This window comes from Emys orbicularis, chromosome 4 (genome assembly GCF_028017835.1).
Source record: "Emys orbicularis isolate rEmyOrb1 chromosome 4, rEmyOrb1.hap1, whole genome shotgun sequence".
Classification (NCBI taxonomy): Eukaryota; Metazoa; Chordata; order Testudines; family Emydidae; genus Emys; species Emys orbicularis.
This window is the reverse complement of record NC_088686.1, coordinates 84,462,419-84,490,371: the sequence shown is the minus strand read 5'-3', so window position 1 is coordinate 84,490,371 and position 27,953 is coordinate 84,462,419. Positions and strand designations below refer to the sequence as shown.

Here is a 27,953-nt window from a genome sequence, read left to right as displayed (position 1 = left end):
CTTCTTTTTGTTTGTTTAAACCTGCTGCCTATTAATTTCATTGGGTGACCCCTAGTTCTTCTGTAACGTGAAGGAGTAAATAACACTTCCTCATTCACTTTCTCCACACCATTCACGATTTTATAGACCTCTCTCATATCCCAGTTGTCTCTTTTCCAAGCTGAAAAGTCTCAGTCTTTTTAATCTCTCCTCATACAGAAGTTGTTAACTGACTTGCCCAAAGTCACATAACAAATCAGCAGCACAATAGGGAATAAAACTCAAGTTTCTTGCATTCTACTTCTTTGCTCTAAGTCCTAGAAGATCATGCTCTCTCCCCTGCAGCAACCATTGAAGGCATGTGATAACACGCCCACAGCCTGGGACACCCCATCCTCTTTTGGAGGCAGCATGGTCCAGTGGTGAGCAGACTGGCCTGGGAGCTACATGGGGGCCCATGGTTTCTATTCCTGGCTCTGGTATGGCCCTGCTCTGCAAACTTGGCCAAGTCACTTCACCTCTACATGGGGATGATGACACCTTTATTTGTAAAGCACTTTGAGATCTATGGATGAAGAGATAAGTATACCATAAGATCTATCATCTAAGAGATAAGTATTATTATTGTATTGACAGAGGAATCTTGGCCAGATACCAAAGTTATCTTCTACTCCTTTGAAAAACACCACACTATCTTTAAATTCCACCTGGAAAGCTAGCAGAAGTGGGAAAAGGGCCCTTGGTTTAACATGGGATAGTCCTCAAAGTGCAGTGCCCCATAGTCCCACTATTAGCATGGGACATGATCACGGAATGTAGAATGCTACCCTCCGAGCCAGTGTTTCTCAAACGGGTCCTGGGAAAGGTCTAAGTGGGTTGCACATGCCCCAGAGGTGCTCCCTGCCCTGTGTTCTCACTTCCCCTGGGCAGCAAGCAGAGGCCTGGGGAGCGTGATCCAGACAGCAGCAGCATGGAGGAAGCGCCTCCAGGGTGCACACAGTGGGGACAGGCTGCTAGCTGTCTGCTCCCCGGCGCCAGTCACTTCCTACATGCTGCTGCTGCCCCCTGCTCTCACTTCCCCAGCAGGCAGCAGCATGGGGAGCAGGACCCAGGCAGGAAGTGGCTGGAGCCAGCAAGTGGACAGTCAGCAGTCTGGTAGCCATGGTGGCCTTGCTGTCGAGAGAGAAGGGCTGGCTGGGGCTGTAGGAGGGGGCAGGGCTGGAAGAGCCAAGTGTGGGAGGAGAGGGAAAGCAGAGGGCTGAGAAAGGGAGCAGGGGTAATGGTGGGTCTCCCCCCAAAAGAGACAAAATGCAGTTGGTCGCCTTAGTAACAAGTTTAGGAACCACTGCTCTGAGCCATACTGACATCAGCAAGGGGAAAAAACAGGGCAGGAGCTTGGGGAGTGAGCCACACCTCTGTTTGTTCTTCACACAACAAAAATATGTTGGCTGCTGTGTGATCTTTGTGAAACCCAAGAGATATGAGTGCCCAGTGCCTACTCATTTTTGCCAGTGACTAAGGCAGATGTGTTCTGATATGACACTCGCGAGCTCTGACGCCCTCAGGCAATCTGGGATTTGTTGCTATGCAAAGAGGTTTACTCACATCTCAGATCCTTGTCTAGTGGGTTTGCCATGATATTTCACAGGTGTGGCACTTTGCAAATTGCAAAACACCTCCCCAGGTGTCTCATTTGGCACAATGCAGCAGACAGTACTCTGCATGTGCAGAGGATGAGGCCAAGATGGGATTCAAAGTCAGTCATGTAACAAACATGATGTTTTCAACAGGGACAATGTTTCAAGGCTTTTTACTTACTGTTGCCTGTTTTCGCTCTCCTACTCAAGCTCTTCACTGCTGCCTTCTGCCTTTGGACAGGAATCAGAACATCACAGAGCCTCATCACCAGCCAACAAGCTTCCCCAGGTTTCATTGTGAAAATATACACTGGAGTCCTAAATAGGAGGCTCCTGCCACTTGCCAACCTGCAGAGAGGCTCCCAGGCTTCTCTCACTCCCACATGGCTCTCACTATCTCTACCCCTTCATTTACTGCCACCACTTTTGGTCTTATCAATTTGGCTGCTAAGGGAGTTACTTACCGTGGACAAGGAGGTGCAGTTTGCATGTTCTTGTGAACGGAGGTGGCCTAAGTGTGCAGGCCACTTGCATGGGGATTCTCACATGCAGTTTGCACTTCCCCTTTATATGTGCATTCTCGCAACCCCTCACATACACATGAATTGCACTCAGAATGAGTTGGTTGTAGGGTGCTGAGTAGGGTGACCAGATAGCAAGTGTGAAAAATCAGGACAGGGGATGGGGGGGAAGGGTGTCATAGGAGCCCATATAAAAAAAAAAAAGCTCCAAATATCAGGACTGTCCCTATAAAATCAGGACATCTGGTCACCGTAGTGCTGAGTCTGCATGTATCAGCAGCTCTGTAGTTTGGCAATATGTTTTTAGCACCATTTTGACAGCCTAGACATGACAGCAGCCATCAGGGATAGTTTTTAGGATAGTGAATTATATATTCCCCCCAATGTCAGAGGGAAGCACTAAAAAGTCCTTTCCGACCCTGATTTTGCAATGATTTTCATAGCATGCCCCTTCATAAGGGTAACGGGTGGCATAAAACGGATTGACAAAGCGCTCATCTGATAAAGCAAATGGCTAATAGGTTGTGAGCTTTGAATGGGCAACAACAATTCCCACTGAAGTAAATAGGAGTTGTAGGTGCTCAGAGCTTCTCAAAATCAGTCCTGAGTTTAGACGACTAGACCTGTAACTCTAATAATCGTCTCCCTCCTTGCTAAATTTAGGGCTTTTTAAAAACATTGATAGATTTTGCATGGCAGCCCAGGAACCACAGCACAAGCAATTGCAAAGCATTTCAGCATTATTGTCCTGGTTCATGACAGATTTTTCATTAGAAAATAGCCCAGATTTGCAGTACACATTAAAAGCATATTCCAGAGCGACCATAAATGCACAATAGAGCAATGCAGAGTTTGAAGCTGATTTAGCACAGCTCAGTAAAGAATAAAAGGGCTGGCTACACAGCTTTGCCAAGCCAGAGTAGATGAATCAATGCCTTCATCTATCACACTGCGCCCTGGCACACTCACATGCAACCTCGACCGTCTTTTCCCTTTAGTTGGGAATGAATAAACAGACTCATGTACAAAGTGTCCCCAGCAATATTTACCCCACTAGCCATGTTAAATAACAGGGATTGGAGTTAATGGGGTACGACACATACAAACATATCCTGGAATAGATTCCATGTGGGGTTGGAAGTTAGTTGCTGTTGGTATATCTGGCCGTTTGATTTACACAGGTTCCATCCAAGTTTGAAGCCATTTAATCTAGTGTATTCAGGCTCATGGTTTTTTTTTTTCCTAATGACAAACTTTTGATTTTTTAAAAATTATCACTTTTAATTTCCTGTACACCTAAGTCTCGATCCGAAATAAGTGGTGGAAATATTCCAAAAACCTGCTGCTGATGCAGCATCTAGTATTGATTTAAACATAAAATAGACATACAGCTTGCATTGAAATTTTGATATTGCATTCTCTAACCCAGCTCTGGGGATCATAGAAGGGATGTAGGCGTGGAGGAAAAGTGGAAAACTGGGATGGCATTCATGTTTTAACCCACATCAAACTCTGATCAACTACTCTCACTGGGTATGTCTACTGTAGTGTAGACGTACTCTGTGTGACCTTTTCAGATTGGTAGGACAAACAATGTAGCCAACTTTGCAGTTATTACATTTGCATCCCCTTCCCTATTTTAACCATGTAACTTTTTTCTTTATCTTTCTAGATAAAACAACTTAAAATGAAACCTGCTGCATTCCTTATTTCCTCTTATTTCTATCACAAGCTCACACTGGTTCTCTCCAGTTGCTTCTATTCCCACCAGACAGATCTTTTTAAGGTTGTAGTTTCTTCTGGAAGAGGATCAGTCATCAGTACAGGGAGAATTATTATTTTGGAATACAGTAGCATAGCACGCCAATCAAACTGAGACCCCATTGGGGTTGGTGCCACACAAGAACGTAGTAACAGACAGTCTGCCCAGATGAGCAAAGGAACCTTCCTGACAGTCTTCTAAGGGGTAGGGTTGTGAGGGGATTCAAGAGGGAACATCTTTCAGACTGAGATGTGCACTCTGCTTTCCCCATCAGAGAGATTTATAATTTATAATTGTGCTCTCTTCATTTGCCGTTTTTTAAAATCTACAATAAAGACACCCTGGCTGAAATTATAGCAGTTGAGGTTTGGATAAAGTGACCAGATGTCCTTTTTCCCCTCCAAGACTTCTGCATTCTGTCCTGGAAACCTGGAACCAGGAAATGGGACACCCATTTTTATGCTCAGCTTCTCCCTCACCCATGGGTCCTGCTGTGGGCTCTGCTCAGAAGCTGTTATCACCAGTGCCCGGGGAGAGCAGCTGCAGCAGGCTTGGAGGCACCACCTACCACCACCGGGGCTTGGCCAGTGGCACTGGTACCACCATCAGGCCTGGAGGAGCCAGGCCTGGCTGGCAGCAATGGCAACAGCAGCAACACTCAGGCTTGCAAAAGTGGGGCCTGACAGTGGCACCAGCCCAGAAGGTGATGAGAAGGGGTGAATGCATGAAATGGGCTGCTTCGTGTCCACACTGGGAAAGGGGGGGGGGGAAGAGAAAGTCATGAAGGACCCTGTCTGCGGGTGTGAGGAAAGGCCAATTTGTTGTGATTTATAAATTATTTTCTCTGTTAGTGTTATTAAAGTGACATTCAGCTAACTTTTAAAAATGACATTAGATGTTAAATTTGTTATTTTATTATTTTTAAGTGAGAAAAAACATCTCTTTTTAAATTAATGGGAGCTTGAGAGTGACAGTAGAAACGGTTTTTATCATATCGTTATGGCAGGTGTCACTTGGTGGTGCTGTTACACACAGTCTTCCAAGTTCTTAGCCTGCAAGCAAATTTTGGACAGGCTGACACGTAAGTCTTGGGAAGCTGTGCTGGGTTGTTGTTAGTTTGGATTATGCAAGGTTGGATATAGAGGCAGCTTGGGTAGACAGGGAGCCGTGTAAGCAGGTGAAGAATTTGCTGTCTGCCTTGGGCTCTGATAAGAATACATTCTTGAGGCAGAGTTGCTCCCTGGGAACATCCTTGGGCTGAGATGCCTAAAAGAAGGGATTGCCCTGCATGCTGTTTGACCATCTCATCCCAGGACTGGCGAATGTGTGCAAATAAAGCAAATTTACACTTAGAGTATATCCGGATTCCATATCACCGATTTCTCTTCCACTGGAGAACTGACCTATAAGGCCCTGGACGTCTGCTGCCACTCAGCACAAGGGGGGCACTGGGGTCAGTGGAGGACATTGGTGTTGGAATAAGGGGCCGCAGTATTAATAAATCTGTGGCAGGTATCATCCCTTCCCCTGCTCCTGTGCCGGACAGATGACCTGCGTTTTCATTCTGAGAATGTGGCCACCTGGCATGGGAGTTGGAATCTAAACACATTGCAAGCCTAGGATGCTTCTCAGCCAGAGATTGTTCTCAAAGGGGGCAAAGGGAGATGCTGTGTGCCTGACTTTTTGCCAGGCTGACAATGCACCACACAGTAGAAGCCACATTAACATGTCCTGGGTACAGCTGGCCAGAAACTGGAATTCCCATTCCATGGGACATTCAGAAATTTTAAAAAATCATAATTCCAAAACAGAACAAAAATGAAATTTCAACATTGTTTGTGGAATGTGAATACCAAAGTTTTGTTTTGCTGAAGGAGCTAGGAGACTGGAAGCCCTAGCTCGGGAGCAATCCATCTGGTGGGCTGCCCCGAAACCAGGGACCCTGGGAACCAGGAACACAGGAAGCCCTAGAGGTCCAGGCTGGCAAAGAGCTGCAAGTCTAGGAGCTGGACTCCCAGGCTCCCCATCAGCCTGCTAGGTGGGCTGCTGAGGAGCTGGGTGGGTGAGTCAGCAGGAACCCAGGCAGGTTTTGAAACCTGGCTGCCAGGCAGGGCTATGTCAGAAACCTGTGTGGTTTCTGTCAGAATTTAGTCAAATATCAATACGTGCCCACAGAACGTTCCAATTTAGACAAATCAACCTTTTCTAATTAAAAAATATTCCATTGGAAAATTTCCAACCAGGTCTAATAATAAGACTACTTGCAGAGTCAGGTACTGCTTGGCATGAGTAAGGGTGGCCCTTTTGTTTTTATTTGGGTATTGGCTTCTTGTGTAAGTTTCCCACGTACTAGACACGTAGCAGCAACTGAAATAAGTCCCCGGAAGGGTGGTCATAAATCCCTCTCAGGCTCTCCACTGCAATCAACCTTCCTATTCCCAAGAATGATGACAATCATTAATCAGTGGTATTGAGAAGGTAACGTTTTCTTTGGTAAGGTCTTTACTGCTTTAGGCAGCCACATGCACTCCTGGCAATGTCCCTAGACAAGCCTTGCTGGCGATATACAGTATATGTCTTGCTCGGAAAAGACTGTCTGAGAAAGCAGCTTGCTTCCCAGCTCCAATTCTAACACTTTGTAAACTTGGCAAGGCTAATGACACATGCTGGCTGGGCAGCAGGAATAACTGATGCCTGATAGATAGCCTCCTGCAAACAAACAAACTGCACATAAGCCCTGAGCTATTCTGCAAAAGGAGGCCTTGTTGGTCTGACTTCTTTACTGCTAACAGTTAACAGACTTCCCTACCGTTCATTGTTCAGGGTCATCCTTGGCGGATCCAGGTTGGGGTTCTCCATGGACTCCATCTGAGGACAGCGTAGGAAGTAGTAGAGGGTATGGAGGGCATCAGGAGACCAGGTAATGGGCTGCTGTTGCCTGGTTTGCCGGATAGGGCTCATGCCGGGGCGGAGGGTGGTCAAACATTGCATGTGGTGCATTGCTCGCGATACCAAGTCACCTGCACAAAAGGGGACAGGAAAAGCATTTCTGAATGTTCATCCAAACCCGTATGCTTATTTTCTCAGCCAAATAAAATCACTGGCAACTGAGAAAGCCTTCTGTGTGTGTAATTATTATTTACCCACTAAGCCAATAGGCAGGTCCTGGAGCTGCCATTTTATAGTTTATTGCAGTGGTTTTCAACCTGCGGCCCAATTAGCACAGAGCTGCGGCCCATGCGACATTCTCAGGGCCACACCGGTAGTATTGGATGCAGCCCACATAACACATTGTGGGCCACATATGCGACCCACAATGGTAAATAGGTTGAGAACAACTGGTTTATTGCAATGGAAATTTAATTTCCTTTTAAATTCCTAGCCATTAGACAATGGTAGAATTAAACTACTATTTAAGTTGCTAAACTTGCCCGTCATCAGAGATAGGTGTGATGATTTTGCATTATTTTTCTTTGCCATTTTAATGCTGTTTCTTTTCTTCTGAAGCCACATCCATGGGTTTCTTGCCTGCCTTTGGCTAATGAAATACATTTTGTAAGATCCTACGTCAGCACTGGGTTGGGAACATAATTTATGCAAGGGGACAGAGGCAGCGTCCATGTAGGTTGCTTGTTTTGGTTCTCCCTGTCCTCTACATGTTATGAGGCCAGACCAGTTCCCTACATTGGAGCCATCTGATGCCACCTAACCAGCCCTCAAGTCCCAACTTTCTGCCCAGGTTCTTATGACAGAGAGAGGGAAAGCCTCTGTCCTAGCTGGAAGTCCCTTCTTGTTGGTGTCTGCTTCTCTTATCCTCCTCACTGTTCTATAGCTGAAGATTGCTTCCAAGGAGTAACAACATCCATCTCCCTTATTAAAGGGTCAGTCCTTATATTTCTATCTCTCTGATTTTCACAGATCTTGCTGGAAGTCTCTCTCTGATGCTGATAGAGGTCTAAACCCAAGGAGAAAGCATCCAGTTCCGTCCGAGCTGCTCAGTTCTTGGGGATTCTGAACCCTTGTCAACCTTCCTGTGCCAATACATTGGAAGACTCCCTGACTAGGCAACTGGGAGGGGGAAAGTCTATGTTACACAGCTGCTATTAAGAAGATACTAACCCTTCCCCCTCAGAACAGGAAGCTGCTGTGGGTTAGCACCTGCAGAGACCACCTTTGGCTATATAAATCCCAAGTGTTCTTCATTTGACACTTGCTTTAAACATAGCACACACCACGTTACAAACACTACAGTAGCCTGACAGAATACCACTACTCTTACAATTTACAGTAGTGGTATTCCTGTAGCACTAGTCTGAACCACTACTATAGAATACTATATATGCACAGGATCTATTTATTCCCTGGGAATCTTCTGTTGCTTTATGTTCTACAGTCCTCTAGAATCCTCACAGGAAATGTTCCTCCATTGTGTTCTATGGTTACAATGCTGGGAAAGGATGGAATTGAAAGAGCCACCAACACCAAGCTGGGTCTGAGATGGCGCCGTGAACGTAGCCACACAAAATGTGAATTCACCCCCACCCCAACTCCCAGTGCAGTTCTTAGGATGTTCTTAGGCTAATCCACTTAGGTCTAACAGCAAAAAGACCAAGTTTACTACGATGCCTCCAGCTGAACACTTCAGGGATTGATATTACACATGCTGGGGGAACACATGGCTACTGTATGTCTGAGCATTATGCAGTTATTAGTGAGTCAGATCGATAGGGTGTTAAAACCTCACTTTGCAACGTGAAGCTGTGCACTCATTCGTCGCATAGTAAATTCATTTTACAAGTAGACTCCAGAGAGGAAAATACCTCCTAATGCCTCTGCCTTTCCATTTCTGCAGCTCCTGAATCTTTCCCTAAGACCCAAACATTCTTACAAGAGTCCTATGCATCTTCTAGCTTTGGTGCTAATCCTGAATCCCACATGATCAGAAAAGAAATGCATCTGGAATTCAAATTTTCAGCAAAGAATAACATCCCACTCCCTACTTCTTTGGCAACCTCCAGACCATATTTTAAAATCCGTAGGTGACTATATCAGGACATCCATTCACTAGACGTAATGACTAAGCTGGCCAAAGCAGGGACTAGGAAAGAGGGAGAGGAAGCTGCATTCAATCATGGGCCCATGCTACAAATGCTCCCTTGTGTTCCAGCATAAATAGAGGTGTGTTAAAAGAATTTGAAAAACCTCAAATTAAGGCAAGTTGCAAAATAAATGGTGAAACCACAAGCTCTGGGCCTGGCTAGCCCCTGATATTCATTAGCCTTCAGATGACGGGGACTGGGACAGTGGTGCCAGCAGAAATTTTGCAAGGAAAACCAGGCCAGGAAAACACAAATCATTTTGGTTTATTTTAAAGCGGCACTGTCAAGTAGTTTAGGCCCAAAATCTGGGGTTTGTTCACAAAAAAGAGATTTACCAAATTGATTATATCAGAAGCAGTCTCAGGATTTCCCTTCTCCCCATTTTTATAATTTTTTTTGTTTAACTGAACTTTCCCCTGAAGCATCTACTAGTGTACAACAACTAGAAAGTGAACTTGTGGCCATTTGACTAACTGCTGTCAATCTGGTGCTCCGACATTAGGCTGAGGAAAGCCATTTAAGCACCTACATAGCTAGAAACAGATCTTTCACCAGCACTGAATTCACTAAGACAAAGAATAAAATGCTGGAAGAGGGACATTTTATGCATAAATTAAGCATAAAACATCCTAGTGGCATAATCTGATTTCCACGAACAGCACCCTGAAACAATTACATTTTACATAACATGGAACCAATGCCGCTCATGTTGAAGCCAATGACAAAACTGCCATCGACTTCAATAGCAGCAGGCCTCATATTTTGTTTAAACAAACGATCAGTTACAGCTGAAACTCACTTAGTTCTGAGATGCTTCCAACACAAGTTGCCAAGAGAGACTGTTCCAAGGTTCGGAGCTCCAGCTGGGCATAAGCATCGGCCCGTCCATCACTGCTTATGGAGCCATCATTGTAGGGGCTGAAGTAGGCAGGCAGAGACAGCACACCTGGGGAGAGCAGAGAACAGGCCTGTTACAAGTGAAATCGCAGGGGCAGGGGAATACTCCACCATTCAGGGATGGATGGAAATACTGAAAGCACTGATTTCTGTTTGTAGTGGTGACTGGGGAATGCAATGCATGCTGCTCACTCAGCCACAGCGCTCAGAAGGTCTTTGGAACCAATTAGTGCTGTTGATTGGCAGAAGCAGAGCAGCTGGGCTCTAGGGAGCAAATGCAGATACTGTTTGCAGCCTGTAAATGCTGGAAACAAGGAGTTTGTAAAATTATTTTATTGTAAAATTACAATAAAAGCTTTGGAGAGTCTAAAGAAGCCTTTAAAGATATGTCTACACAGTAAAAAAAAAAATCCCACAGCAGTGAATTTCAGAGTTTGGGTCAACTGACAGGCTTGCATTTCAGGGCCAAAAATAGCAGTGTAGATGTTTGGTCTTGGGCTCCAAAGCCCTCCCCCCTTGCTGGGTTTCAGAGCCCGGGCTCTCGCCTGAGTATCTACTCTGCTATGTTTAGCCCCACAGCGCAAGCCCAAGTCAGTTGAACCAGGCTCTGATACTCACTGCTGTGGGTCTTTTATTTATTTAGCTGTGTAGACATACCCTAAAACTGTATATGCAAAAATGAGATTGTGTGCCCAGAGGCTGAACTTGCATAGCTGTAATCAGATTGTTGGATGCAATGACCTGATTTTTAGGATTGCTGAGCATAATTGCCAAGTCCAGCTGAGGTGAATGGGAACTGAAGATTCTCAGCAGCTCTGAAAACCAGGCCATTAATGATCTCATTTGGGCATCTGACAGCAGGCAGTTTTGAACGCACACGTTTAGATTTTTTGTGTGTGTGTGAACATTTGGGCATGTAAGCTTACTCTTGGAAGCTGATTTTGAAAAACTTGCCCATAAAAGCATTTATTTGCATTTCTACAAATGACCGAAATAGAAAGTTCGATTGGAAACACCTCTCCCTCTGTTACACACACACACACACACACACACACACACACACACACACTCTCTCTCTCTCTCTCTCCTCTCTTTCTGGTTGTTAAGCATGTTTATAAAAACGTTTCACTTTCTTTACAAGAGCATTGATGTAAAATGACTAGTTGGGTCAATAACATAAAAGCAATTTATATAGTGGTGATCAGAACCCACCATCTGCTTTGTGTATCACTTCACAGTTCTTCCTTTGTCTATAACAAAACAGAGCCAAAGTGGGTGAGAGTTTGGTGCGACTGGAAGTGAAGGGCGTGAGTACTGTTTAGAGCCTGTCATAATGTCGCAGGCACTGAGCGAGCTTACGCAGGCAACTCAACCATTGCACTGGAATCCTTATGTGCAGCAGCTCCCATAATTCCACTCCTGGATCTATCACACAACTCCACCATTGTATCTCAACCCAGACCTGCTGAATTCCTTGCTATTCCAGACCTGGGACCGCATACACTTCTCTGCCAGCGTACCTCAATCTTGATCTGTGGCACCCTAAGCTATTCAGTCTTTTGTCCCCACACAGCTCTGCTAATGCAATACCCCTACTGTTCCAGTCCTAGGTGTAGAGAGTACTTCATTCTAATTCTGCAGCCACCTCTTGTCATGTCAGTCCCCTGCCTCCCCATCAAGCAGATAATTGCCAATTAACCTGCACCACATTGGGAGATCTTTGTTACTTTGTCTTTATGTTTTCTTTTGAGATTTTATACAGAATTGATCTCTTCCTCCCTCTCCCATTCAGCGGGACACATCCTCTTCACATCCTGCTCAGTGGCACAGCCAACGATTGCATCAAGAACTTCCTGGACATTCTGAGGATAAGGGAATGATTTATCCTGCCGTGTCTCTGCACTGTACATCACTGTTAGCTAATGCAGAAAACCCTGCCAGTGGTCTCTAATCTGAATAATTAGGAAGCTCAAGTTCTAAGAATTAATAGAAGCAACATATGCAAACTGGAAGTGCTCTCACTACACTGCACCCCTACACAGCAATACACTACCCCTATACAGAGCGTGAGCCCATTTCCTTTTTCCATGTTAATCCTATGAAAGGACATTTAAAGACATATGGATTGAATTTACAGCAGTGGGAGAAGGAAAATGGGCTGATTTGTTAAAGGTTTCAAATGGAGCACATAACTCTACGAAGGTGGAAACAGAAATGGGCACTTACATTAATAAAACGGGCAGGGGGAAAAAACGCTTTCGGAGCAGATCACCCCCCTTTCTCTCCCCCCCCCCCCGCTTTTCCCCCCAACGGTTTCAACTGAAAGTTTGTTTGTTTGTTTTAATTACAAATAAAGATTTTGTAGAATGATTTAAGCTGGGCAGACAAATCAAGCAAATTTTCTCAGCTTTTCAGGTTATGGCTTGGCAGTTGTGGATAGTCGGAAATAAAAGTGATTTATTCACTGGGAAAAGTCACTCATATCTGCCCACAAAGGATAGTAGTATTAGAGGGCAAAATATTTAGGGTCTAGTGCTTCCGCTGGCTGGGAGGGAGGTATGCCTGTTACTTAAGTGGGAGATGAGAATGAAATTAAGTCCTTAAGGCCTGATCCACAGCCCACTGATGTCTGTGGGGGTATTCCATTGATATAAATGGGTTTGGGATCAGGCCCTTAAGACACAGCAATAGCATTTATACAGTGTGTTTCCTGTTAATATAGCAGTGTGTGTGTTTTTCACCATTGAAGGGTACCGAGTCCCTGACAGAGTCCGGAGAACCATCCCCTATCTCCCTATTGTAGCCTCGACTTTCTGCAAGGCTCCACAGCATAATAGCCATCCTTCTGAAAGAGCTTCCTGTGTGGCACATCAGCACCCTTCCTTAACTGGCCAGAGTAACACATCTCATTCCCCCAGCAAGCAACAAGCTTGCTGGCATCTGAAACACTTTGTGGCCTGGGTGAAGGAAGCGAAAGGCCAGAAGCCAACTTCAACGTAAACAACTGCAAATCCATTGACATGAATCTCCTATATCTGTTGCCATATAGGGCCTGTGATACATATGTGAGCAATTCTGATTCTCTTCATTAGAGAGCAGTGCACACATGTACCCGTCTTTCATAAGGGTCTCATTTTTACTCATTACTGCATTTTACACTCACTGCATTCTTTCTTGGAGATGAATGGGTCCTGTAATGGAGAGAAAGAGCACTTTTTGCTCACAACTTTTCAAGAGACTATCAGGAGTGACTGACTGGGCAGCGAGTACAATATTCGCCACAGCTTGTTTTACACCCTACTTTACTGCGCTAATTTTGGTACTCCTTCTGTAGTCCCCATCACTTCATGGGAGGTAGGGAAGTACTGTTAGCCCCACTTTGCAGATGACGAATAGAATCCCAGATGGATCTGTAGCCAAACTGAGTCCATTAGGGTTGGACTCGTGTAACTGGGAGCCAAATTTGATCTTGTATCTTTTAACCTATAAGAGTCAAACATGGTTTTCATGATGGATAGAGTCAACTGCACTGCAACACGCTATTCTGACTGCAGATATCAGAAATGTCCTGTAGCAGAGATAACAACACAGTCCCACCCAGAAGTGGAATAATTTTCTGAAATAGTGTTAATTTGACAAAAAAGCAGAAACTCAGACAGATGCTTCACTTCACTTCTCAGAGATGTGGACAATGTATAAATCTCACTCCGAGCTGGAGATGCTGATGGTGATTCTGATTTGGTAATGTCACATGCTTTTACATACCACTGGGATATGTTATTATGAATGGGTCAGACTGTGAACACCTTACTCACCTTACTTTTGTATCATGACTTTGTAAAGGTGGAAGTGGAGCATATTCTAAGTGGTTAGAAAAGGAGTTAAGAGTGGCTGTGCCACTGACTGACTGCCAACCTTGGGCAACTTGCATCGCCTCTCTGTGCCTCAGTTTCCTCATCTATAAAATGGGGAAAATTGTGTTTACTGATGTTAGAGTAGTGCTATAAATCTTAATTAATATTAGTAAAAGTGTTTTGAGATTTGCAGATAAAAGATACTATAAAAATGCAAAATATTAAGTGTAAATTGTTCTGATTGAATTTGTAGGGCCTGTTTATGAATTTAGATTTGGCTTTATATATTTTTATTGATGGTTATATTGATTTTGATCAAGGCTAACTAAATAAGCAAAATATAACTCAATTAGATTAATTGGTGCCTGAAGATTCTCTTTTTACTTGCAATCTGGGAGTAAAACTACAGTTGACATGAATTTCAAGGGTATATTTCCCCCACAAAACAACAACCCAAAGCAACCTTTAATTACTATGCTGCAAAGATCCATCAACAGCTCACTTTGTTGTCTAGAAAATATTTTTTTCTTGTATGGATTATGTTATGTGCAGGGCCGGCTACAGGCACCAGCTTACCAAGCAGGTGCTTGGGGCGGCCACTTCGAAAAGGGGCGGCATGTCCAGCTGTTCGGCGGCAATTCGGCAGACGGTCCCTCACTCCTGCTCAGAGCGAAGGACCTCCCGCCGAATTGTCGCCGCAGATCGCGATCGTGGCTTTTTTTGGGTTTTTTGTTTGTTTGTTTGTTTGGCTGCTTGGGGCAGCCAAAACCCTGGAGCTGGCCCTGGTTGTGTGACTCTCATCCATTCCTGGCCAGGCCCTGGTATTCTGGCCACAAAATTATATATATATTTTTATTGCCAAAGAGATTAAGGAGCTAATCCAACTCCCAGTGATGTCAACATAAGTCTTTCTACTGATTTCAGTGTGGGATGGATCAGGCCTTAAAATCACAACAATTTAAGCAGCAACCTTTTCCGACATTCCTGGGAGGTAGCACTACACACAGGAGCCCAACTGAAAGCACCTTCATAGTTCTGTGATCAAGGCAAGGTGTAACAACAGTAATTAGTTCCTGGTATTTCCATAGCTTTTGAAATAGCAGCTGGGAATAAAGCAAGATTTATTCTACCTCACTTAATATATGAAATCTGTTCCAGGGCTCTTAAAAGGCAGTTACTGGGTGGAGTTCCAGTAAGCAGTTCTTCAGAATGAAACTATTCTGCTAGCCTGAAGGTTTTTGAATTGTCTGCAGGGCCGGCTCCAGGCACCAACGTAGCAAGCAGGTGCCTGGGGAGGCCAATGAAGAGGAGGGCGGCACGTCTGGCGGCAATTCGGCGGCAGGGCCGTCACTCCCTCTGGGAGCGAAGGACCTGCCGCCGAATTGCCACCGATCGCGGCTTTTTTGTGTGTGTGCGCGCGCGCTTGGGGTGGCAAAAACGCTAGAGCCGGCCCTGGTTGTCTGTAATCTGATGCTTTTTAAGAGCAACTTGAAAAATGCTTCTGCAATCTGAGTTGGTTCAAGGGACCAGAAAACAAAAAACGTTCACACCGTTCGACATCTTGTTGCTTTTAGTGGTGCAGTGGGGATGCTGTTATGGCTGCTGGGCCGCACTTCCCAGGCAAGCTGGCCATGCAACTCTGCAGTTTCCACCTGATGTGGGGTTTGGTTCAAGCTCAAAGCTCAGTCAGGTTTGTAGAAAGGTTTGAGAACTTTGCGAGTGACTCTTGGGCTGAGTTTTGAGTGAAGCTGGGATAATTTACTGTCTGGCATCAAAATCACGTGACAATTATGGTTTGGCATCAAAAGAAGGTGAACTAGGAGGTTTTGACTGGATTTTGTTTGGAGATTTCAGGCTAGAGGGATCAAAACCCATGTCCATGACATTTTATCTGTATGTTGTTACGCTCTCTGGGTTGTTTGCATGTGATGTTTATGGAAAAAGGACCCTGCAATGGGAAGATTTTCATTGTGGTTTCTGGACTTCATAGCACTTTAAAGCAGTTGGTACAGAAATCTGCTGTAATCTAAATCTTTCGCGTTGGAGGACAGCTTCCTGACTACTTTGTCAGCTCTTTGAGGTCTTCCAAATGGTTACATGATGTTTAGAGGTTAAGAGGTGGCCTCTCAGAAGTGGTAAAGAGCCAGTGAGACTGGTCTGAAAAGCAATGGAATTTTGCCATCTGGGATTTCTTCTGGAGATTGCATAGGGCACTAACTCTATATGAAAGGTGTGACAAAGTCTAAAGAACTTGGTTCAGGATATATTAGATTACAGAACACAGATATTGCTATCCCACAGGGCATATGTTGGGGAGTATGGAGAGAAGGAGAGGGTTACGTGTTGCGCTTTAACTTGTTTTTAGCTAAAACCAATAAAATTACATTTGTTTTAAATACCTTTCCTCTGGGCAGAACAAAAATAACCTCTTTGGAACAAGGACTGTCTTTTTGTTCGGTTTGTACAATGCCTAGCACAGTGGGGTTCATGACTTCCTAGACATTACCATAACATCAACAAACAAAACAAACATGAGACAAAGATCCATTTCAGGAAATTAAACCTAAAGATGAATTTTTGACAGCTCTGGGAGCACTCACTAGATTCAGGATCATATTTAGCCATTTACCTATCCTTAATCATGATACATTTTGTATGAGTCACATACGCATCAAAACAAAAAATGTAAATAATACATAGGATCCATCAAGAGGATCAAAAATAAGAAAGAAAAATGTCTTCTGTCATGGGCATTAAGACAATTTTGCAATATATGGCTTGTGATTAGTTCCATACGGAACATTTACAGAGGTCAAATGTTACCTGAATCCAATAGGCTTGTAGAAGTAACATTTTAGAGACAGAAGGGTGAAATCCTGGCCCCATTGAAGTTGGTGGCAAGACTCCCATTGATTTCAATGGGGCCAGGATTTCACTTAGGAAATCAAGAAGACTCTAATCCAGTGGTGGGCAACCTGCGGCCTGTCAGGATAATCCACTGGCAGGCTGCGAGACAGTTTGTTTACATTGACTGTCCACAGGCACGGCCACCCGCAGCTCCCAATGGCTGCCATTTGCAATTCCCGGCCAATGGGAGCTGCGGGAAGAGGCAGCCAGCCCGCACCACTTCCCGCAGCTCCCAGTGGCTGGGAACGGCGAAGCACAGCCACTGGGAGCTGCGGGCAGCCGTGCCTGCGGACGGTCAATGTAAACAAACTGTCTCGCGGCCCGCCAGCGAATTACCCTGACGGGCCGCAGATTGCCCACCACTGCTCTAATCCAACTGCAACTCTAATTACCCATACTGGAGTTTGGGTGAGACACAAAGGCCTGGTCTACACTACGACTTTAATTCGGATTTAGCTGCCTTAATTCGAATTAACGCTTGACCCGTCCACACAACGAAGCCATTTAATTCGAATTAAAGGGCCCTTTAATTCGATTTCTGTACTCCACCCCGACGAGCGGAGTAGCGCCAAAATCGAATTTGTCAATTCGAATTAGCGTTAGTGTGGCCGCAATTCGATGTTATTGGCCTCCAGGAGCTATCCCACAGTGCACCATTGTGACCGCTCTGGCCAGCAATCTGAACTCGCATGCACTGGCCAGGTGGACAGGAAAAGCCCCGGGAACATTTGAATTTCATTTCCTGTTTGCACAGCGTGGAGAGCACAGGTGACCACAGAGAGCTCATCAGCACAGGTAACCATGCAGGCTGATAATCGAAAAAGAGCACCAGCATGGACCGTACAGGAGGTACTGGATTTGATCTCTATATGGGGAGAGGATTCAGTGCTAGCTGAACTGCGTTCGAAAAGACGAAATGCCAAAACTTATGAAAAAATTTCCAAGGGCATGATGGAGAGAGGCCACAATAGGGACACAGATCAGTGCCGCGTGAAAGTCAAGGAGCTCAGACAAGCCTATCAAAAAGCAAAGGAGGCAAACGGTCGCTCCGGGTCAGAGCCGCGGACATGCCGCTTCTACGCTGAGCTAAATGCATTTCTAGGGGGGGCTGCCACCACTACCCCACCTCTGACTGTGGATTCCGAGCTGGGGATAATCTCATCAGGTACACCTGATGATTCCGCGGAAGGGGAAGAGGAGGAGGAGGAGGACGAGCTGGCAGAGAGCACCCAGCTCTCCGTTCTCCCCAACAGCCAGGAACTGTTTCTCACCCTGACTGAAGTACCCTCCCAAGCCTCCCAAGCCAGCACCCAAGACCATGACCCCATGGAAGGGACCTCAGGTGAGTTTACCTTTTAAAATATAAAACATGGTTTAAAAGCAAGCATTTTTAATGATTAATTTGCCCTGAGCACTTGGGATGCATTCGCAGCCAGTACAGCTACTGGAAAAGTCTGTTAACATGTCTGGGGATGGAGCGGAAATCCTCCAGGGACATCTCCATGAAGCTCTCCTGGAGGTACTCCAAAAGCCTTGCCACAAGGTTTCTGGGCAGTGCAGCCTTATTCCGTCCTCCATGGTAGGACACTTGACCACGCCATGCTAGTAGCAAGTAATCTGGTATCATTGCCTGACAGAGCCTGGCAGCGTATGGTCCCGGTGTTTGCTGGCATTCAAGCAACATCCGTTCTTTATCTTGCTGTGTAATCCTCAGGAGAGTGATATCGCTTAGGGTAACCTGGTTGAAATAAGGGAATTTAATTAAGGGGACTGAGGTGGCCGTTCCTACTGGGCTGTTTGCCTGTGGCTGAAAAGAAATCCTTCCCTGCATTTAGCCAAGTGCAAGGGGGGGGGGGGAGGATTGGCCCAGAGCTTTTCGCGTTTTGCTAGCAGGGATCTTCCCTGATACCAGCCAGGCGGTGGGGGGAGGGAGAAAGCACTCATCCCCGAGAATTCATGGCGGGTGGGGGGGGGGGTGTTAGTTTGGTTCCTGCAGGGATCTTCCCTGATACCAGCCACGCGGTGGGGGGAGGGAGAAAGCACTCATCCCCGAGAATTCATGGCGGGTGGGGGGGGGGTGGTGTTAGTTTGGTTCCTGCAGGGATCTTCCCTGATACCAGCCACGCGGTGGGGGGAGGGAGAAAGCACTCATCCCAGAGAATTGGATGGGGGGGGGGTGGTGTTAGTTTGGTTCCTGCAGGGATCTTCCCTGATACCAGCCACGCGGTGGGGGGAGGGAGAAAGCACTCATCCCAGAGAATTCATGGCGGGTGGGGGGGGGTTGTGTTAGTTTGGTTCCTGCAGGGATCTTCCCTGATACCAGCCACGCGGTGGGGGGAGGGAGAAAGCACTCATCCCCGAGAATTCATGGCGGGTGGGGGGGGGGTGGTGTTAGTTTGGTTCCTGCAGGGATCTTCCCTGATACCAGCCACGCGGTGGGGGGAGGGAGAAAGCACTCATCCCAGAGAATTGGATGGGGGGGGGGGGGGTGTTAGTTTGGTTCCTGCAGGGATCTTCCCTGATACCAGCCACGCGGTGGGGGGAGGGAGAAAGCACTCATCCCAGAGAATTCATGGCGGGTGGGGGGGGGTTGTGTTAGTTTGGTTCCTGCAGGGATCTTCCCTGATACCAGCCACGCGGTGGGGGGAGGGAGAAAGCACTCATCCCAGAGAATTGGATGGGGGGGGGGGTGTTAACCTTCAGCAGCAGAAAACAAGCTAACAGGAAAACTGCAGCACAACGGGCTTTGCTTGGTATGTGGGAAAGCAGGGCGCAGAAGCCTAAAGACAGTGGCTTACCATGGCAGCATGCAAGGTGAATTCTGTTGCCCCGACCTGCGTCTGTGATCTCTAGCAGCAAAGCCACAGGCACTCAATATTAAGAGGCAAAATGCGACCTTGCACAGAAATCACATGTGCTATGTAATGTGAATAGTATACACCGTGAAAGAGTATAAGCATTGTTCTGAAAAATGTATCTTTTAAAAAAATTCTCTCCTTTTTTCACTCCCTCCAGCAGGTGCAAATGTTTCAAGCCTCCCTCCTCCTTCCCGAAGGCTATCCCAGATAAGGCGTCGTAAAAAAAAGACGAGAGAAGAGATGTTTTCCGAAATCATGCAATCCACCAGGAATGAAAGAGCTCATCTGAATGAGTGGAAGGAGACGGTTTGCAAGTATAGGAAAGAAGCCAGTGACCGTGAGGACAGGAGGGACCAACGTGAGGACATGAGGGACCAACGTGAGGACATGAGGGACCAACGTGAGGACAGAAGGGACCAACGTGAGGAGAGGAGAGACGCTCGAGATGAGAGGTGGCGGCAGGAAGATCAGAGGAGTCGGGAAGCAACGCTGGGGCTGCTGCGTGAGCAAACAGACATGCTCCGGCGTCTGGTGGAGCTTCAGGAACGGCTGCTGGAGAACCGAGTGCCGCTACAGCCCCTGTATAACCCCCCTACCTCCTCACCATGTTCCATAGCCTCCACACCCAGACGTGTAAGAACACGGGGGGGGAGGCTCCGTACACCCTCCCATTCCACCCCAGTGGACAGCCCAAGCAAAAGGCTGCCATTTTTTTAACCTTTTTTTACTGGGCTTTTCCTTCCCGCAGATCCTCCTCCCAAACCCCACTCAGGTTCTGTGCCGCTACAGCCCCTGTATAACCCCCCTACCTCCTCACCATGTTCCATAGCCTCCACACCCAGATGTGTAAGAACACGGGGGGGGAGGCTCCGTACACCCTCCCATTCCACCCCAGTGGACAGCCCAAGCAAAAGGCTGCCATTTTCTTAACCTTTTTTTACTGGGCTTTTCCTTCCCGCTGATCCTCCTCCCAAACCCCACTCAGGTTCTCTCCCTCTTTTTATAATCAATTCATAAAGAATAAATGATTTTTAAACAATGGTGACTTTATTTCCTTTGAAAGCAAGCTGGGGGAAGGGGGAGGGTGGGTTCCTTACAGAGAATGAGTCAATAAAGGGGGCGGGTTTTCAGGAAGGATAAACAAACATAAATTTCACACTGTAGCCTGGCCAGTCATGAAACTGGTTTTCAAAGCTTCCCTAATGCGCAGCGCTTCATCGTGTGCTCTTCTAATCGCCCTGGTGTCTGGCTGCGAGTAATCAGCAGCCAGGCGATTTGCCTCAGCCTCCCACCCTGCCATAAAGGTCTCCCCCTTGCTCTCACAGAGATTGTGAAGCACACAGCAAGCAGTAATAACAATGGGGATATTGGTTTGGCTGAGGTCTGAGCGAGTCAATAAGGATCGCCAGCGACCTTTTAAACGGCCAAATGCACATTCTACCACCATTCTGCACTTGCTCAGCCTGTAGTTGAACAACTCCTGACTCCTGTCCAGGCTGCCTGTGTATGGCTTCATGAGCCATGGCATTAAGGGGTAGGCTGGGTCCCCAAGAATAACAATTGGCATTTCAACATCCCCCACGGTTATTTTCTGGTCCGGAAAGTAAGTCCCTTGCTGCAGCCGTTTAAACAGATTGGTGTTCCTGAAGACGCGAGCGTCATGAACCCTTCCCGGCCAGCCCACATGGATGTTGGTGAAACGTCCCTTGTGATCCACAAGTGCTTGCAGCACCATTGAGAAGTACCCCTTGCGGTTTATGTACTGGGTACCCTGGTGCTCCGGTGCCAAGATAGGAATATGGGTTCCATCTATTGCCCCACCACAGTTAGGGAATCCCATTGCAGCAAAGCCATCCACTATGACCTGCACATTTCCCAGAGTCACTACCTTTCGTAGCAGCACCTCCGTGATTGCTTTGGCTACTTGCATCACAGCAGCCCCCACAGTAGATTTGCCCACTCCAAATTGATTCCCGACTGACCGGTAGCTGTCTGGCGTTGCAAGCTTCCACAGGGCTATCGCCACTCGCTTCTCAACTGTGAGGGCTGCTCTCATCTTGGTATTCTGGCGCTTCAGGGCAGGGGAAAGCAAGTCACAAAGTTCCATGAAAGTGCCCTTACGCATGCGAAAGTTTCTCAGCCACTGGGAATCGTCCCACACCTGCAACACTATGCGGTCCCACCAGTCTGTGCTTGTTTCCCGGGCCCAGAATCGGCGTTCAAAGCCTATAACCTGGCCCATTAACATCATAATCTCCAAAGCACCGGGGCCCGCGGTCTCAGAGAATTCTGTGTCCGTGTCCATGTCCTCATCACGCTGGTCGCTGCGCTGCAATCGCCGCCTCCTCCTCCTCCTCGCCTCTTTTTTCTGGTCCTGTGTAAGCATAAACTCCACGAGAAAGCGCGAGGTGTTTACAATGTTCAAGACTGCGTTCTGGAGCACAACGGGATCCATGCTTGATGCAGAATGGAGTCTGCAGAGTTCACTCAGGAAAAAAGGCGCGAAATGGTTGTCTGCCGTTGCTTTCAGGGAGGGAGGGGGAGGCTGTACCCAGAACTACCTGCGACAATGTTTTTTGCCCCATCATGCACTGGGGTCTCAACCCAGAATTCCAAGGGGGGTGGAGACTGCGGGAACTATGGGATAGCTATGTAAAAGCTACCCACAATGCAACGCTCTGGAAATCGATGCTACTATGGTAGCTTGGACGCAAACCACCGAATTAATGGTGCCTAGTGTGGCCGAATACATTCGAATTTATAAAATCGGTTTCCTAAATTCGAATTATATAAATTCGAATTAATCCTGTAGTGTAGACATACCCAAAGACAGAAGTCCTTTTTCTACAAAAAGTGCCATAAATCTTAAACATCATGATTGGTGAGGGACTCCATTAATTTCTGTCTCGCACCGCAATGCCATGCTACACTGATTCAGAACTAACTGAGAACAAAGAGCACCACCTACCAAGTCAATGCCATATCCTGGAGCCCCTTGTTTTTCTCCTTGGCAGGCTCTCATCCAAGTACTATGAAAGCTCAAGCCTGCTTGGTTTTATGAAATCTGACATCATCACAGCCATAGTCTACTGTTCTTCTGACAGCAGAGTACACCAAAGAAAACCAGACAGCCAAAGTGTTCCTCCCATAACATATGCAAATGAAAACATGTCATGTTCTGAGATCAGGTACAGTCATGTATCACCCTGCTAGGAAGACAGGAGTTGGGAAAGAAGCTTGTGATGGGAGAAGAGTGCTTATAAGTGCTAACTAATGGGAAAGTAACAGTTTTGCATGAAGTGATTACAAAGCAGATGGGCACATCATTCAGTGGGGCTCTGTCAGCAGTAAGAGAAATCAAAACCAGTCAGATGTATGAGCATCCACATTTAACAATCATACCTTAATTCAAAACAAATGGGGGGAAGGAGACAGGGGAAGGGAGAGAAAGGCTTAAGCACTAAGACAGAAGGGTCCCTAAATTATCTACCAGTGCTCAGTGGTGCACAGTTTAAGAGCCACTGTCTTAGCTGTTCAGTTCTGGAAACTGCTGGGTAGAGATCAGATCAATTCACACACCCACACATTAAAACGAGTTTGTGGTCTCACACTGATTGTTTGTGGCCATCTTTCCACACCAAGCCCCTCACATACATACACAATCTGGCACAACTGGCAGCCTCTTCTGAGGGATAGCCAGGGCTCCATGTGACAATACCAGTCAGGACTGTGGTGCACAAGCATAGCCAGGAGTGGGAGAGTAGGGGGTGCTGTAGTCAGGACACTTGTAGAGATGAGGGGATAGAGATTTGGGGGCTGGACTAAAATAGCAGAAGTGTAGGTCAGGATTTAGGGGTGATGGCCGGGGTGAGGGGTTGGTGCCAAGATTGGAATAGTTATGGGTGTTGAAGGTCATGACTGTTTGGCAGGGGAGTGTGGGGAAACTTTTACAGTGCCCATCTGTACTACATTTAGCTCTAGGCGGAGCGGACAGTCTCTCAGTTTCATGAGTGGAACATACTTTGTGACCTAATGCACGCATCAAAGACTAATACTGGCAGCCAAAGTTTGTCTGGGCTTAAGTAACGTTATCAAGAGCCAGCATTGTCTTCTAGAAAACAACCTGGTCATTATTTGCAAAATATCAATAGGCATTATATGGCTCAAGCATAAAGATGCCCCAAAACTGCAGGCTTAAGGACACCCTGAAAGTCCATTATCCCTCTGCAATAACCTGGTTCACCAGTCCCGATATTCCATAAATATGAGGAACAATCAGAGTTTACAGATTTTGCAGCTCTAGGTGAGCTACTACATTAACTTTTGGTGTACATTATGGTACAGAAAATCTGTAAGGCCACTGTCAGTCAGCACAAATCCTTAAATGCCTGGGTAATCTCACGGAACTAATCATGCTTTCTATTAATACTGGACCATCATAAACACTAACAGGTTTTTATTTCACTCATCCTTGAAATACAATCATCTCTGGGATGGAACATGGCTGCCATGCTACATCAGCAACAAATAACTGTTTTGGGAAAGGGAGGTGACCATTGAAAATGCTGGGGTTGGGGTGGAGGTGGGAGGTATAGGTAGGATATTGGAAGTTCCATGGTGTGGCTGGGACAAATGGCATTCCAGATGATCAAGAGTGGATAGAGCCTCTTTTTTACATCGTATTCAAAAGTTGACATGAAGATGGCAGAAGAGCAGCACACTACCAACAAACACAGCAACAGGGCATTGGTTATTAATTCAGAGAGAAGCATGCTACTTACTCAATCACCAGTCCTACTTCCCACACCACGGTGAGTTTTCCTTGGAGGTCTCCTGTCCAACCACTGACCTGATCCCAATTGCTGAATTTTACATAATCTGATGAACTCATATCCTGAGCTGGTATTTTAAAGGATACTGGAAAACCAGGTAAGTTTCCATAAAGTTCATCATAAACATACTTTGCAATCTGGAGCAGTCAAAAAGGCTAATAGAAAGTTAAGAACCACTAGGAAAAGGATAGATAATAAAACAGAAAATATAATAATGCCTCTATACAAATCCATAGTATGCCCACTCCTTGAATATTGTGTGTGCAGTTTCAGTCATCCCCAGCTCAAAAAACACACATTAGAATTGGAAAAGGTACAGAAAAGGGCAACACAAATGATTAGGGGTATGTAACAGCTTCCATATGTGGAGAGATTAAAAAGACTGGGACCGTGCAGTTTAGAAAAGAGATGACTAAGTGGGGATATGCTAGAGATCTATAAAATCATGACTAGTGTGGAGAAAGTGAATAGGGAAGATGTGACGGGTTGGATCACAGAAACCCCTTTAGGACTGCCACCCGATGTGCCTAGACTACCTCTGAGCCCATTTTCCCTGACAGCTTGGGACTTCAGTACCTTGTCTTATTTGAGCCAGACACGCTTGCCTGCTGCAAACACAGATTCAAGTCTGCCCCACAAGCTGCAGGCTTAACTGAAAACAGCTTAAGAAGTGCTCCTGTCTCCAGCACTCAGATACCCAGCTCCCAATGGGATCCAAACCCCAAATAAACCCGTTTTACCCTGTATAAAGCTTATACAGGGTAAACTCATAAATTGTCCACCCTCTATAACACTGATAGAGAGATATGCACAGCTGTTTGCTTCTCCCCCCCCACCAGGTATTAATACTTACTCTGGGTTAATTAATAAGTAAAAAGTGATTTTATTAAATATAAAAAGTAGGATTTAAGCGGTTCCAAGTAATAACAGACAGAATAAAGTGAATTACCGAGCAAAATAAAATAAAACACGCAAGTCTAAGCCTAATACGGTAAAAAACTAAATGCTGGTAAAGCTCATCCTCAGAGATGTTCCAATAAGCCTCTTTTACAGACTCGACTTCCTCCTAGTCTGGGTCCAGCAATCACTCACACCCCTGTAGTTACTGTCCTTTGTTCCAGTTTCTTTCAGGCATCTCCTTGGGGTGGAGAGGCTATCTTTTGTGCCAGCTGAAGACAAAATGGAGGGGTTTCCCCAGGGGCTTATATAGACGCTCCCCGACTTACGCAAACTCAAATTTTGCATAAGTCGGAAATACATCTCCGACCATTAAAAAAAAACAAAACAAAAAAAACACCCTCCTATTTCTAGCTTACGGAACTTCTTCCGTAAGTGCGGATTTGCGTAAGTCAGGTCTTGCATAACCCGGGGAGCGTCTGTATAGTCTCTCTTTTGTGGGTGGAAACCCCTTCCCCTCTCCTATGCAAGATCCAGCTCCAAGATGGATTCTTGGAGTCACATGGGCAAGTCACATGTCCATGCATGACTCAGTTCCTTACAGGCCGATGCCACATTCCCAGAAAAGCTCAGATGTGGATTGGCATCTCTCAAAGTTCATTGTTAGCTTAAGTGTTTCTTGATTGGGCACTTACTGAGAATAGTCTTTTCTCAAGAAGCTGACCAACTGCTTCACTGAGGCTACTTAAAATCAAACAAGTACCTAGCCAATATTCATAACTTTGAATACAAAAATGATACATGCATACAAACAGGATGAATATATTCAGTAGATCTTAACCTTTGCAGAGATGTGTTACATGGCATATCTAGCATAAAACATATTCCAGTTATATCATATTTACACTCATAAGCATACTTCTATAAAGCATTATGGGGTGCAACGTCACAGAAGGTGTTATTTACCCCTTCACATAACACAAGAACTAGAGGTCACCCAATGAAATTAATAGGCAGCAGTTTTAAAACAAACAAAAGGAAGTACTTCTTCACACAACGCACAGTCAACCTGTGGAACTCATGGCCAAGGGATGTTGTGAAGGCCAACGTATAACTGGGTTCAAAAAAGAATTAGATAAGTTCATTAGCCAAGACAGTCAGGGACACAACCCCATGCTCTGGGTGTCCTGAAATCTCTGACTGCCAGAAGCTGGGACAGGAAGACAGGGGATGGATCACTCAATAACTGCCCTGTTCTGTTCATTCCCTCTGAAGCATCTGGCTCTGGCCACTGTCGGAAGGCAGGATACTGGGCTAAATGGACCATTGGTCTGACCCATTGGCCAAAAGTATGGCCATTCTTTTGTTATTATACATCACCTTTCACCTGAGGCTCTCAGTGCTGTGGCAGGAGGGCCACCATCATTACCTCAATATCATAGGTGGGGAAACAAAGACAAAAAAGAGCTGAAGTGAGTTGTCCAAGCTCACAGAGGGAGTTAGTGCCAGATCTCTGCATTGCCCACATCTCCTCATTCAGAACCCCTGGTCAGACCAAATTTGCCGATATTGAATCATTGTTCTATTGTCAACTAGCCCAGATTTTAAATAAGTGGCATGGCTGTGTTTTAACTTGGGTCTGGAAAACTATGCTTACTGTTTTACACGCTATGATGAAGTCATTTGAAAATGTGGTCTTTGATGTCACTAAAAAGAGACAAAGGAACTTTAATATTTTCCCTCAATTTCTAGAAACGTAAATTCATTGTAGTGCAACCATTGCAGCTACTTGAAAAGAATCCGATGTGCTGTGGGTGCCAAACAAACACAATCTCCAAGCGTAGGGCCATTCTCTCTAAGATCACCAGCATTCTTGGCATCAGAATTTCCATGTGGAATTTGAGGGTATAATAGGACCCTGCAGCTCGGCAGTAACAGTAGGTTTTGGAATAAATCCTCTGTGCTTTTACAAACTTCTGTTTTCAGATTCCAATTAGACTCATTAAAGAGCAAACCCTCTACAGGGCTGTAAATATCACATCGACAAACGGAGAGAAGCTTTATGAGGCACCGTATAATTTGCCACAAGCCTTCTGGAAGAAGTGAAGAAAACAGACTCATTTGCCAACAGTGAGTGCTGTCTAATGGGTAGAGCAGGAGACTTGGTGTTATGCTGCCAAGGTTCTATTTCCAGATCTGACACTGACTTGCTGTGTGACCTTGGCCAACTTATTAGATCTCCCTGTTTCTCTGTTCACTTAACTGTAAAATGGGAATAATACTTCCTTCCCCTCCAGGGTGATTTGACAGAAGCGGCTTTCTTAAATCATCTTGTCATCTAACTTCTTCACTCATTCAGAATCATACACATACATCTCAGTAATGTCCCCTGTACCGACAGTAATTTTCTTATGGTCCTTTTTTAGTTAATAACATTAACATCTTTCATTCAGTTTTACCCCAAAGAATCCAAAGTGCTTTGCAAAGTGTGCATAGGGATCACCCCACCTCACCTGAAATGCAGCTAAACTCTGGGGTGAAACACAGTAGCTCTAACAGTGCACGACAATACAAACACTCAGCTTAAGACAGGAAGAGACAGGGTTTATCCAGTTGAAACTACACAGGGGAATGTGGGAAGGTAGAATGGATTTTAGGCAGGTAAAATAGATTTTGGCTAGGACTCCGGGATTACATAGTTACTCTTACA

General features: G+C 45.8%; 1 protein-coding gene across 2 annotated transcripts in view; it reads right to left on the bottom strand.

Annotated features, from left to right (window-relative positions):
- Nucleotides 1-27,953, bottom strand: part of ABTB2 (ankyrin repeat and BTB domain containing 2) — a 200,827-nt gene that overhangs the window by 52,159 nt on the left and 120,715 nt on the right. Inside the window, exons 3-5 of one of the 2 annotated variants that reach the window (XM_065403267.1) lie at nt 27,473-27,500; nt 9,798-9,889; nt 6,709-6,919 (exon numbers count right to left, since the gene is read on the bottom strand). In XM_065403267.1, the coding sequence (XP_065259339.1) occupies nt 6,709-6,919; nt 9,798-9,889; nt 27,473-27,500 (331 nt within the window). Of the gene's footprint in view, nt 1-6,708; nt 6,920-9,797; nt 9,945-27,472; nt 27,501-27,953 lie in introns of both variants that reach the window. The other variant, XM_065403266.1, reaches the window with a different exon arrangement.